Here is a 14,123-nt window from a genome sequence, read left to right on the forward strand (position 1 = left end):
GTTTATTCTCCTTTAATCTTTCTCTGTTTCTGTCATACAGTCTACATTAGGACACACACATGCAGATGGGTAACATGATCCTTGCTGAGCATACCCAGGCAAAACTCCCACAGACTTAAATGTTGTTTGCAGTGTGGTTGTAGCTGTGTTAGTCCCATGATATTAGAGAGAGAAGGTGGGTGGGGTAGTATCTTTTGATGGACCAACTTCTGTTGGTGAGAGAGCCAAGCTTTTGAGCTACACAGAGCTCTTCTTCAGCTACTACACCCACCTTGTCTCTCTAATAGACTCAAATGAGCATATGAATAGGGTCTGCCCAAACCTGATATAGGTAAATGCAATGCAGTGACAAATCTTCCATACACTAATAGCCATCTTTATACCAAAACAAAACTCAGTAAGAAGTAAAGAGACATAAGAAGAAGAATAAATAATAATAAGGCTAAACTCATGTTTACTCCAAGGCACCTTTACACCATTCTAGCAGTTTAAAGGGGCTGTATAGACATGAGAATCAGACCCATTATTTTGTTTCCAAAAGCTTTTTAAAAATTTAAGACTTACTCATTTCCTACGTTAGGGACACCAGGCCTTAGCTATCTGTAAAGTGCCATATACACCCACAGTGCTGTATTGTAAAAACTTTTTTTTTTTTTAAAGCCGGTGACGACATTTATCCTTTCTGTTCATCTGTTTCTATTATAGAGTGCTGAAACTTTCCTCCACTCCCAGGAAATGACACAAGGACACTCCACCAATCACAGAGGAGGACAAGCCAAAATTCCCAAGTATCCCTTCTGCCACAGACAAATACTTTTGTCTGTTTGAAAATAGTTTGTTCCATTTCATGCTGCAAGATGACAGCAACATTTTCAAAGGCGACTAACTGATTTAGGAGCCTATGTCTCTTTTCAAAAGTGATGTAGGCAGTTAGGAGCCTAAGACTTATTTAAAGTCAGGGGAAATGAGACTCCTAAGTCACTTTTGAAAACATTACCAGACACCAACTAAAGCATCTGACAGCTCACTGTAAAGCATTAGGATACTCTATGTGAACAATGTTATATGGAAATATACTGGATTGGAAGCTATGGGATGAATTCTCAACAGCTGTGTGAAGTCCAGACCCTCTAATTTAAGACAAAATTAAGTGGGCCTGATTCTGCAGTTGTTCCACGTGCAGCATTCCTACTAAATGGATGGGAGTCTTCCATACAAAAGGGCTGCGAAGTTGGGTGATGGGATCCAGAACTGTGCTTTGCCACTGTTTATGGGAGAATGGGGAATGCTGGGAGGTTCTGTATCACTTTACCATTTTAGACAGGCTGATTCCCTTGTGAGTTTTAGCACTGGTGCCTGGTGTTGAATCCTACAAAAATTGATTTGAATGGACTGTCAGATCACGTGAGAATATGGAAACAAATTGTACCTGTCCGTGGAATACTGAACTTCAGTAATATGACATTGATAACTATGGTAATACTATTAGATTACCTAGCACGGTTAGAAAAAAAATAGATGTGTTTGTCAGTAAACAAATATTATGTGGAATGGGGCCCAGGGCACTAAAAGTGTAACTCTGAATCAGTATCCAAACTTCTAATTCAAGCGTTGGGCACACCAAGGATTTAGTTCAGGTCCATCTTTAATACCTGATATGGTTAGGCCTGTCTCTCTCAGGAGCATTAGCACTGTCATAATTGATGTTAACTTGATATTCTACCATTCATAACGTACATCACAGGGCTGTTGTTAAAGTGGTCATCCCACAAAAAGAATAAGGAACCCAGCAAAATGCTTAAAGCTGCTTAAATTAAGTTAAATAACTATAATCTGCTCTAAAATATGTAAGCAAATGAAAATAATTCAAATGCATGAACTGAAGCTGGCTTGGGGAAGATAGTGGGTACACCCCTCTAGGATCAGCATGCAGCCATCCCTTGCCTGTATAGTCATTTGAACAATGAATGTGTGTATGTACAATCCAAAAGAACTGGTGCACATTTTTTTGTGGCTGTGGATCTACATAAGAATGGCTTTACTGGGTCAGACCAAAGGTCCATCTAGACCAGTATCCTGTCTTCTGACAGTGGCCAATGTCAGGTGCCCCAGAGGGAGTGAACAGAACAGGTAATCATCAAGTGGTCTATCCCCTGTTGCTCATTCCCAGTCTCTGGCAAACGAAGGCTAGAGACACCATATGTATGACTCTGCTGTCATACCCTCTAGGATTGAAACTGGTGTTTAGATTGTTAGGTTTTTGGATTAGTAACTTCAATCCTCCTGATTCAGCAAAGAATCTAAGTGTATATTTAAATTTACTTGGCTTCACTGGAACTACTCCTGTGCTTAAAATTAAACATGCATAAGTGATTTCCTGAACTGAGGTTTCATAGCTGCATTTTGTGTTTTCTAAAGTGTCCGACTACGTCTCAGTGTGCTTAACTAATAAAAATAATTCTCTTTAAACACTGTAATGCTAATAGCAGTTTACATGTATAATAACTCCGTATCCATAAGGTTTACAGACTACAGTATGTATGGGGTTTAGTTTCAACCACCAACAACCTCCAGCAACCTGTGGGGTGGAATATAACAAGAGGATGGCATGTGGGAAATGATAATTTAGATAGTCAGTGTGACATCCTGTTACAGCAGCAGTTTGAGACAAACTGCACAGGAGTCTTCTCTTTCACGCCAGTATCCCAAGAGGTCCTTTCCTCTTTCTGTGGAGCAAAATTTTGATTAACAGGGAACAGGATGGATAAATATAGAGTGATAACAGAATATGGACCCATTCAATTTCTAGATTGGCATTTTGAAGCTGACCTAAGTCAGTCGTGAATGAAGGTGATTAATCTCTGATGGGTATTAGGGCTTGTCTTCACTACCCGCCTGGATCGGCATGTAGAAATCGATCTCTCGGGGATCAAATTATCGCGTCTCGTCGGGACGCGACAATCGATCCCCGAATCGACGCGCATACTCCACCAGCGCAGGTAGGAGTAAGCGGCGTCGACGGGGGAGCCGCGGCGGTTGATTTGCCGCCGTCCTCACAGCAGGGTAAGTCGGCTCAGATACGTCGAATTCAGCTATGCTATTCGCGTAGCTGAATTTGCGTATCTTAAATCGATTTCCCCCCCCCCCCCAGTGTAGACCTAGTCTTAGTGGCCTACTGTAGGTGGAATCAGTTGTTGTTGTCAGTCTGACACCTAGTGTCTCACTCCACAATAAGCCGATGACAGTTTCAGCAAAGAGACCAAAGCCTGAATGTGCATGGAAAGCAAATACCCAACTACCCTTTCTCACCCCTAGAGGTGGGTTCCATCCTGCCAACTCAGGAGCGCATAATTTAATAGGAAAACAGGCTGGAGCTGTCTGCCGAGCACGGTCAAAATCTGAACTATCTGAATCACTAATATTGTTGGAATCAGTATGTGTCCGTTATTCAGCAACAAGAATGTTTCACTATGTTTGTGAGATGCTGCTCGACTCATCCTCTGCCAACCCATCCTGAACACTAAAAGGGCAGACCACTGGATTATGTTTGCATTCTTCCAGCCCTGGAGGATATATCTGGATAAGTACAGAAGTTCAGAACTGGGCAGCCAGCACAGAAATATTAGGCTAAATTCTGCCTTTAACTGTACCCATCCAATCTTGCCAATTCCTAAATTCATATTTTAAAGTCTGAAGGGACCATTAGATCATCTAGTCTGACTCCCTGTATAACCACAAGACAGATAATTTCATCCAGTTACTCCTGTACCGAGCCAGTAACTTGTGTTTGAATAATGCATAATCTTCCTGGATTTGAACACTTCACATGATGAAAAATCCATCACTTATCTTGGGAGTTTGTTCAAGTGGTTAATTATCACTGTTAAAAATGTCTTCTTTCTAATCTGAATTTGTCTGGTTTTAACTTCCAGCCATTGGTTCTTGTTATGTATTTCTCTGCTACATTAATGATCCTTTCAGTATCTTTTATTTTTTCTGCGTGAAGGCACTTTTACATTGTAATCAAGTCACCTCTTGTTCTTTTACTGACATCATTGCAGTGGCCCAGGCAAATTTAACCCATTCAGCATATCCCCAATGACCTTAAATAACTATCGGCAACACTATAAAATCTATTTATTGGACCACACATTGCTTTTGAATGCACATGCTCAGCTCCCATCAAAAGATAAGGGACCATTCAATGTTTTAAAGATGTAACCTAGAAAAGACTTTGGTTTCTTCTCTAAGGGCTGGTCTACACTGGGGGGGGGGTCGATCCAAGATGCGCAACTTCAGCTACGTGAATAGCGTAGCTGAAGTCGAAGTATCTTGGATCGAATTACCTGGGGTCCACATGGCGCGGGATCGACGGCCGCGGCTCCCCCGTCGACTGCGCTACCGCCGCTCGCTCTGGTGGAGTTCCGGAGTCAACGGTGAGCGCGTTCGGGGATCGATATATCGCGTCTTAACGAGACGCGATATATCGATCCCGGATAAATCGATTGCTACCCGCCGATACGGCGGGTAGTGAAGACGTACCCTAAGTTATTTCATGGGTAAATTTTATAATTGAGCCTGTAAGTCAGTGGGTATTGCCAAAAAGTAGTAGTTCTTTCTGTTGAGAGAGTTTCGGTATCTTTAATTACAGATCTGAGCAAGATAAAATTAATCACTTAACAGAGAACACAGAATCATAAAGCAATTCAGTCATTATTACTGAGTAACAGATCGCCTCGGCATGTAAGATATACTAGCTTTTCATAAGGGTTTTGCAATGTAACCTTTTGTCCACAAGGACATTAATTGCTGCATCCTGCTGTGACTTTCATTTAGGATTCCCTCCTTTCTCTCTAAGGCTCTCACCATTTCCAGCAAACAAGACAACAACAGTATCAAAATGACACCAGCATGCTCTGAGGGCTGAAGTGACCCCAGTAGTTCACTGACAAGTCCAGACACACGCTCTCGCTCTCTTCACGTGGGGGGTCTCCAGGGTCAGAGCCTAGAAACGCTGTAATTTTCTGCCTTCCGACACCTCCCTACTTGCTGATCTAAGCTGCTTCTCACCACAGTTCGGGGGTGGAGGGGCGGGGAGGAAGGGGGAGGCGGTTAAGTGATTAAAAACTGCTTTGGGTTGGCACTCTACCTCCAGCACTGTTTTTATTGAAATCTCAATCATCTCCCTAGGGCCAGAGAAGCCAGAACCAGGGTCTGTTTTGAATATGTTAATACAATGTTTAAAAGCATCTTCTGTTGCAAGAGGTAGGCAAAGAAATGAGGTTGGGGGAGGAAGGGAATTTGGCAGCATGGTATATAATAAGGAAGGGTAAAACAGGAACTAAGGGCTGTGAAGGGGGATAAGAAGTGAGGGAGGAAGGATGTAATTCAAAGGGGATAATGATGGTGTGGGGAGGAAAGAAAATAGGGAGAGAGTGAAAGATGCTGCTGAGCATAGATGGGAAATAAGTGGTGAGGAAGTAAGAGATAAGAAAGGAAAAGAGGTGAGTAAGCAGAAGTTTCAGAAAATCATCCTTCTGGCCTCCTGCTCCTTTTACTTCCTAAGAGTAAATAATGCTCTTTCTGGGGGTGCCAAACCTACTTCTGATCAGCTTTCTTGGACAGCAAACTATTTCACTGTCAAATACTGTCTCAGCTGCATGCACTCAGCAATGGTGACAAAACAGGGCCACTTAGAAACACTACATACATAACGTTCCTATGGACATTGTGGCTATTCCTATTCAGAAAGCATAGGCTGAATGCTAGGGGATATTAACCTACTCACTGCGGGCCACATTCTACTCAGTCACATTCCTGATCAATCCAACTAACTTCAGGGGGCCTGGCTGCTCAGGGTGTACAGTCAGCACAGTAGTAGGGCCTATATGCCTGACACTAAAACCCAGCCGTGCTTTTGTTGCACTGGATGTGTGTATTTTCAAGAAGGGTCAATGTCTCCATGCACAGCCCTTCCATCTGCTCTCAGATAAACATGCCTGCTTCTGTGGAAGCTCCCTGGGTGTAGCTAAGCCAGTGCTGCCAAGTGTCATACATCTCTGATGTATGCAGTGTTATAGCTGTGTCTGGCCCAGGATATTAGAGAGACAAGGTGGGTGAGGTCATATCTGTTATTGGACCAATTTCTGGTGGTGAGAGAGACAAGCTTTCAAGCTTACAGATAAAAGCAGAGCTCAGTGTAAGCCCAAAAGCTTGTCTTTTTCACCACCAGAAATTGGTCCAATAACACATTACCCCACCAACCTTTTGTCTCTCTATCTCTCTCATGACATTCTCACATTCCTGCAGGAGCCTCAAGCATCTAGCTGGGCTGAGAACAAAGGCTGTAGTTACTCCTTCTGTCCACCAAGGTCTTCAGGGACACCTGCTCTGCAGGCAGCCGCCTCTCTGTCTCCCCTCTAGGTGTTCCCTCTGCTGGAGGAGGGCGGGAATGGCTCAAGCAACAGGAGGTCTGCTAGCTGGGACAGAAGGTAAGTGGGTTCAGTACAGGCACCAAGCTCTCCCGCCAGAGTACAGCCACCTGTCTTCTTTACCTTCCACTCCCTGGGAGACTCCAGCCACCCAACCGACCCTTGGGGTATCCAGCTAACATTCCCCCAAACTGTACTGTGCACCCCCTGATCCCAGCAACCCCAGCTCCCACTAATTCACACTCCTTCTAGCACCCACCCAACCTACCTCCCACCCATGCCAGCTGCTAAGTTTTATGCAGCTTCATGGCCTACCCCTGCCACTGCATTTGGGACACAGTGTGCTGACCATAAACTAAAGTTTATGCTCAGATGCAAATATTTGAAAATGTTCATAACTCATTCATTTGCATAAAACTTCATATCCAGCTGCATAAAACTTGACAGCTCTGCTAAGGTCAGAAATCAGCCCTCATACTGAAAGCCACAAGTGCTAGATCCGTACCCAGGGCAGTGTTGTGGGACTTCCTGGATACTTTTTAATACAAGCAGGAGAGCCTGATTTTCCCACTCCATTATACCAATTTATATTGGTGGAACTCCTTGAACTTGAGTGGAAATTCACTAGTTTTTACATCAGTGTAACATAGTGGAGAGTCAGTCCTTGAGTGTTTAATTTCTGGACAATTATGCAGTGAAAGTGCTTATGTTATTGTCACTGCAAAAGTCATCTTATCAAAAGATTGGTCTGTTTGAATCCTATCTCATTACTGTAAGTTGTCCTTCTCTACTCTGAAATTAAAACCAGATGATTGATTTACTGGTGAAATCCAGCCTTTCAAAAATAAGGGCTTGACCCTGAAAACCTACCAGGAATAATCCCATTGAGCTCAATGGCATTACTTGCATGAGTAATGACTGGGATCAGGTTCTGTTCAAACTATTTGACTAGGGTATTTTTTTTAACTGAAGCGTTTAAACATTTATACTTGTTTTAAAGTGTCAATAGAGGCAAAGACTCAAATACTGATTAAAAATAAGCACTCTGGGTTTAAATATTCCTCAGGATCAAGCCAAAACTCACACATGCACTGAGTTCACAATGAGGACTTCAGATTAGTGGATATTTTTAATTTATTCAGTTGAACATAATATATCATCCAGACAAGAAGTTTAAGAAATATAGGATGAAAAGGGTAAATTTAAAAAAACCTACCCTGAAGGACTAGTAAATCAATGCAAATGAAGCATAATATGGGTGTTTACACTGAAATCGTACACTTCCTAAAATCATTAATCAAATCCTTTGATTTTTAAAAATACAAACTTCTACCCTAAACCTTTCCTCCATTTGCTGCTCTCCTCACAGGGGGGAAAAAAACCTCAAGTGGAAAAAAAAAAAAAAAAAAAAGAATTCTCCTACTTCACTTTCCCACACTATCAATGTTGCACGACTGTCCCTTAGAACTGAGCCAAATATGCATGTACTGTACTTGGTTTTGATTTGCCATGTCACTCATGGGTCCTTCTGAACTGATTTCAAATGGGCCAAGGTCAATGTGCAGCCAGGATTCATACAGTTGTGGCCAAAGACAGACAACATCATGCATCACTGACGACTGCCCTCTGACCAGGGTGGATAAAAATCAATTATTATTTTTTTTAATTTAAAAAATCGGATTTTTTTTAAATTTAAATCAGATTTTTTGATAAAATGCTTTTTGGGGGAAAAAACCCTATCTAAAGAGTTTGAGCTATAATGTATCTTAATTAAACGATCTCACAATGGAATAGGGATTATAAATTCTAATTCTATAGTATGAGACAATATATTCATGTAATGTTTAAGAAAAGTTTTGTAAATGAGTTCCAATAGTTCATGGATTAGGGACCCAATTGTATGGTGTTCCAGGGGCTTCTGTATAGATTATTTAGGTTAATCTTTCTATCTACCCAATGGGTCTCAGTGCTCAGTCTAGAAGATACCATCAGAGATGCTTAGTTTTGCCGTTCTCAAACTGTGGATTTGTGTCTCCAGAGATGATAACATGCTTGTTAACAGCAAAAAATGTTTTAAATAAATAAATATATAGAGGTGAGAAATAACAGACCTCAACCCCTATTGTCCCTCTGCAAATTTGTGTACACAGAGTCAATCCTTTACCGCTCTCTAAAAGTGCAAAGTTTCAAAAAGTTCAATGAATAGAAGATTGTTGGGAGCGGACTACACCTGGACAAGGAGAAGAAGTCTGGAGATAAATGTGAAAAGGGAGGGACAGGCAGTAGAAACAAAAGTGAAACTGTTTGAGCAGCATATTCCAGAAGTCTTAAGGTCTTTCTGAGTGTTGCCTTCATTGATCTGAGATCTACCATACCATTCTCTCACTAGAAGGGAAAACCTATAATGGCAGCAGGCCGTAAAAGAGACCCAGTTTGGGTCTCATCTATCTCTGAGTTGTGAAGAATATGTATTAAGGTTATAACAACCAACAAGAATGCATTTATGTAGAAATCCATGATTAAATCGAGTCTTCCTGACTAGGGTTAAATCAAATCCACCCTGCTTCTGAACAGATTTAATGGTGGGCTGAGGGCTCTGCATATGACTGATGAGAGCCACAAATTGGCTTGGCAAGCACCCCACATCCATAAGAAGGCTGCTATATTCAAAGACAAAGACTCAATCCTATTCCTGCTGGACTAAAAAGGGACTTTTGCCACTGACCTAAAGGGGTGCAGAATCTAACCCCAAAAAGTTCAAATTGGTTTGGGAACTTGTGGGGAAAACATTTACAATGAAGTTATTGGTTATTAAAAGTTTCACCAGTCAAGCCTTGGTTTAAATAAGAGTGATAAATATTTAGCTAAAATTACTCCTAACTAAGCCCAGTGGTGGTGAAGTATGGAGCTTCAAGGACTGGGGTGACTGTCTGGTTACTGCACATTTACAGAGTTCAAAAGCCTTGTCAATTGACAGTGCTTCCAGCTGGAATTGGTTGGTGCATTCACAAAGGAAGTGGTGCAGGATATAGCCTGTAAGTCAGGACCCATTAGCTTCATTAATTTTTGCTATTACTTGATTTTTCTCAGTGTTGTTATTCTGAACCAATTAAAGTCCTTGTAGTTAATTAAAAACACATGTTTAGCTTATTGCAGAAGTTCCCAAACTGGTCAGTGGACCAGTTGCTGGTGGTCAATGGAAAGCTAGATGGTCACAGGGGGATGACTCCTCTGCCTTGTTTCCAGCTTCTAAAGTTCATTAAATGAAGCTAAAAATACATTAAGTTCTTTCCTAATTACTTTTTCAAGGTACAATTGCTGTGGCTACCCCAGGGACAGGGACAGCTCCAGGCACCAGCCTTCCAAGCAGGTGCTTGGGGCGGCAATCTGCAAGGGGCGGCAGTCCGTGTGTTTTTGCCCCCAAGCAGCGCGCCTAATTGCTGCCGTGGATGGCGGGGGCAGTCCGTGCGCCATTAGGGCAGCATGCGTGTTTCCACAGTGGCGGCAATTCGGCGGCAGCTTCTATGTTCAGCTGCCCGTGACGGCAATTCGGCGCGCTGCTTGGGGCGGCAAAATCAGTAGAGCCGGCCCTGCCCAGGGATGTTATCTGATTACTAGTAGGAGGCAGCCCATGAAACGTTCCCCTTAGGCGACATCTACACTATGAGCTAGGGTTGTGAGTCCCCTGCTCGCATACACATACTCACACTAGTTCTCATTGAACTAGTGCAACTATAAATAGCAGTGGAGGCATGGCTTAACTGTGCCAAGTTCAAAGCTGCCTGAAACTTATGGGTACATACCCAGCACAGCTAAGATATGTCTCTGCTGCTGCTACCCATGCTACCACAGCTACACTGCTATTTAAACTTGAGATAGTGCGAATATGTGTATGTGAGCAAGGGAATCACACTCCTAGTTCATAGTGTAGACATGGCCTTAGAATATATTTAAGACCCTGGACTTCTTGTTTCAGGCAGGAGATCGGGGCGCCCCCAGTCTAGATACAGGAGCCAAGGCTCAGAAATTGAGGCTGTAGGCTCAGTGTTACTCTGTCCTGGACTAGGTCTTTCTGTTAATCCATCTAGGTATTGATCCTGCTGTTCAACATGCAAGCCCCACCCAGCCAGAGTTCTAGCATGTGAGACTTCACACTGCAAATATTAACCAAAACAAAGAAGGTAAGAGAGAATTAAGTGCTGTGCGTAGTTAACAGCAACTTCAGACAAGTGTCTGATACTGTTTAATTTATCAGCAGGCGTAATCCTAATGGGACAATGTATGTTGTAAGATGTTCTCCACCACTTTGTTGATATGTTTGTCAGAACCTCAACAAAGTGATGAGATACTGTCAGAGGAAAGACTGTGTTGAGGCACAGTATGGGAAAGAGTAGTAGAGATTAGAATTATGCCAGAATTTCAGGATGTGCAGGTCAGTGAAATGGATAATACGCAGCTATGGACAGAAAAGAAAGGAAAAAGATTTTACCTCAACAAATCTGCTCCCTGAGTGTATCTTAAATTTTCTCTGCTTATTTAGTGACAAATGAGATTTTACTACACTTATACTTCTGTTAGCTTTGCAAAGCTAGTGCAGTTGAGTTGAGGATTTTATTCTAGTTCATGCGGCAACAGAATTGTTAACTAAGAGCTTGATTTCCCCCCCTTGATTGCCCTTCCTCATGTGATAGTCCCTTCGATGGGATAACTCATATGAATTCTCTGAGGGGGTCATTAAATCCAGCACTAAGTTCCAAAAGCAGGATCTCAACTAACTTGTGAAGAAGCATGAGCCAAGACTCATGACTGAGTTGACAGGGCTGGCACTAAGAAAAGCTATCTTTTTACTGGTTAATTTAGCAGATTTTCCCTGGGGTCACTGAGAGACAACAAACATGGAACCTCCAGAGAGTCACTTTTCAGAGCAGAACTTTAATATTTTTCTCTCTGTACAAAGGGCACGATGGGATAGTTCACTGGCTACAAACAACCCTTTCCATTTATTATTATTATGCAGAATCTGACCTACAGAGCGCTAGGCACTTTGAGGGCAATCCCAAAGAGCGTGCAATCTAAAAATATGGCTGCTGCTGTCCTGCCTTCCTTGCACTGAGATATTAACTCCCTGGACAAGAGCTGCTATAAGTTTGGCGCCCATTCACACACTCTCAGTCTGGGGCCTCATAACTGATAAGATGGCCAAGTAGCAGCTGGGGAAGTCATGCAGGGGCCCCTTACTCACTCCAGTGTACTGGTTCCCAGCTCCCCCAGTAAAGGAATCTCCTTACTCCTCAGGGACACAGCATCTTCTCCCTCCCTGCAGGGGCCTCGTTCACTCTAGGGGGCTGAGCCCAGTACCCAATTCCCAAGCTGGCTCACTACAGGTGGCTGACCCCCTATCCCCACTGGGGAGGAGGGGTCACTCCACTCCTTATCCCCTTCCTTTTATCATCCTTCAGGGCTTGGGGATAGAGCAGGGATTCATGTCAAGGGGCTGCTCCCCAGCCATGGCAGTGTCCCACCGGGTCTCTGGCTCACTCACTTTGGAGAGCCAGTCCCCATTTGCTCATGCCGGCCCAGCTCCAGCTCCCCTGGCATTGCCTGAACTCCAGGTGCTGCTCCCCCTGCCCCATCCCCAGGGGTCTCTCCCCCCAGCTCTCCCTGGGGTGCTGCTCCCCCCTTATCCCCGGGATCTCTCCCCCCAGCCCTCCCAGGCGTGCTGCTCCCCCCCATCCCTGGGAGCTCTCCCCCCAGGCGTGCTGCTCCCCCCTATCCCTGGGAGCTCTCCCCCCAGCCCTCCCAGGCGTGCTGCTCCCCCCTATCCCTGGGAGCTCTCCCCCCAGCCCTCCCAGGCGTGCTGCTCCCCCCTATCCCTGGGAGCTCTCCCCCCAGCCCTCCCAGGCGTGCTGCTCCCCCCTATCCCTGGGAGCTCTCCCAGGTGTGCTGCTCCCCCCTATCCCTGGGAGCTCTCCCAGGTGTGCTGCTCCCCCCTATAACCGAGGGTCTCTCCCCCAGCCCTCCCAGGTGTGCTGCTCCCCCTATCCCTGGGATTTCTCCCCCCAGCTCTCCCTGGGGTGCTACTCCCCCCTATAACCGAGCGTCTCTCCCCCAGCTCTCCCAGGCATGCTGCTCCCCCCATCCCCGGGGGTCTCTCCCCTATTCCCAGGATCTCCCTCCAGCTCTCCCAGGTGTGCTGCTTCCCCCCCCCATCTCTCCCTCCAGCTCTCCCAGGCATGCTGCTCCCCCCATCCCCGGGGGTCTCTCCCCTATTCCCAGGATCTCCCTCCAGCTCTCCCAGGTGTGCTGCTCCCCCCCCCCATCTCTCCCTCCAGCTCTCTCGGGGGTGCTGCTCCCCCTATCCCCGGGGATCTCCCCCCCCCCCCAGCACTCCCAGATGTGCTGCTCCCCCCCCCCTCCCTGGGATCTCTCCCTCCAGCTTTCTCGGTGTGCTGCCCCCCCACTGCCGGGGTGTCTCGGGGGTGCTGCCCCCCACGCCCGGGGTCTCCGGGGTGCCGCCCCCGCCGCACTCACTCGGGGGTGTTGATCCAGATGATGTCCAGGTGGCAGTAGTACACACACTCCTTGTCCTTGTAGGTGTAGCAAGTGCAGCGCTTGGCTCTGCGGCGCGGCGCTCCCGGGCCATCCGCCTTTCCTCCTCCGCCGGCCGGCAGCCCCCCTGCGGCGGCCCGGCCCGGGCTCTCCGCACCGACCCGCTCCCGGAGCGCGGGAAACCTCGGGCCCCGGCCGCTGCCGCTCTCCGCGAGGGGCCGGGGGCGAGGCACGGGCAGCGAGAACCCTGCAGGGTGGGGAGAGAAGAGAGGCTGAAAGCCGCTTGGGGGGGGGGGGGTCCTATCCCTCGGCTCTGACCCCCCCCCAGCGAGGGGCTTGTCCTTTCCAATGGCGCCCCCCCCCCCCCCTTGTAACTGGATTTCTTTTGCGGGGTGGCGAGGGGCTGAGTTTGGCTTGACTCCCTGGCGGACGGGAGGTGCGGAGGCAGTTCCCGGGGTCTCTGCCTGCTTTGGGGTCCCCCCAGGAGCAATGCACGAGCAGGGTGCAGCGTGCCCGGGGCCAAGCGGCGTTCTTGGTTCGGGTGAGGTTCGTTTATCAGGCGAGAATTAGTACGAGGAGGCCCCGCGCTTAGCAGAGTTTAGTCGCTTTTCATGCAGCGTTCGTTTATATTCGCTTTTTTCTCTGCTTTAAACCCCACCTTAAACTACTGAGTTGGGTTCCTACTCACTGACCACGCGCCAGAAGCCGCAGGCGCTGCTGCAGCCCCCCAGTCTGTGTGCCAACCAAAAAATCCCCTTTTACCTGCGCTCGAGGTCACTGTAAGTCCAAAGAGTACCAAGAATCCCAGCTCCATTAAATCCAAACGGCAAAACTTGTCAACGGCCGGCAAAGGTGGAGTGCGGCGGGGATGACTTTGTTCCAGGAGAAATCGCTTCAGGTTGGAGGCAGGGGGAATCCTAGGTCTCGCGGCAAACGCTGCTCCCAGCAATTAGTTCCCACACGGAGGTGTGATTGCTGCTTCTGCCTTGTTTGGGGGGGGGGTTCTCTTTCCCCCCCGTGCAGTATTAGTCCTGAAGGGGAGAGTGTTGTCAAAAGAAGAAAAGATCCATTGCTGCACTTTTCCCACACACCCCAATCCGATTAGAAACTGGAGCTGCTGTTTTAAAGCTGCAGTTGCCTCCC

General features: G+C 46.3%; 1 protein-coding gene across 1 annotated transcript in view; it reads right to left on the bottom strand.

Moving 5' to 3' along the window:
• Nucleotides 1-13,794, bottom strand: part of EDN3 (endothelin 3) — a 31,761-nt gene extending 17,967 nt beyond the window's left edge. Inside the window, exons 1-2 of the mRNA XM_065414911.1 lie at nt 13,743-13,794; nt 12,963-13,227 (exon numbers count right to left, since the gene is read on the bottom strand). Of these exons, the coding sequence (XP_065270983.1) occupies nt 12,963-13,227; nt 13,743-13,794 (317 nt within the window). The remainder of the gene's footprint in view (nt 1-12,962; nt 13,228-13,742) is intronic.
• Between the last annotated feature and the right edge of the window lie 329 nt (nt 13,795-14,123).

Source organism: Emys orbicularis, chromosome 12 (assembly GCF_028017835.1).
Source record: "Emys orbicularis isolate rEmyOrb1 chromosome 12, rEmyOrb1.hap1, whole genome shotgun sequence".
Classification (NCBI taxonomy): Eukaryota; Metazoa; Chordata; order Testudines; family Emydidae; genus Emys; species Emys orbicularis.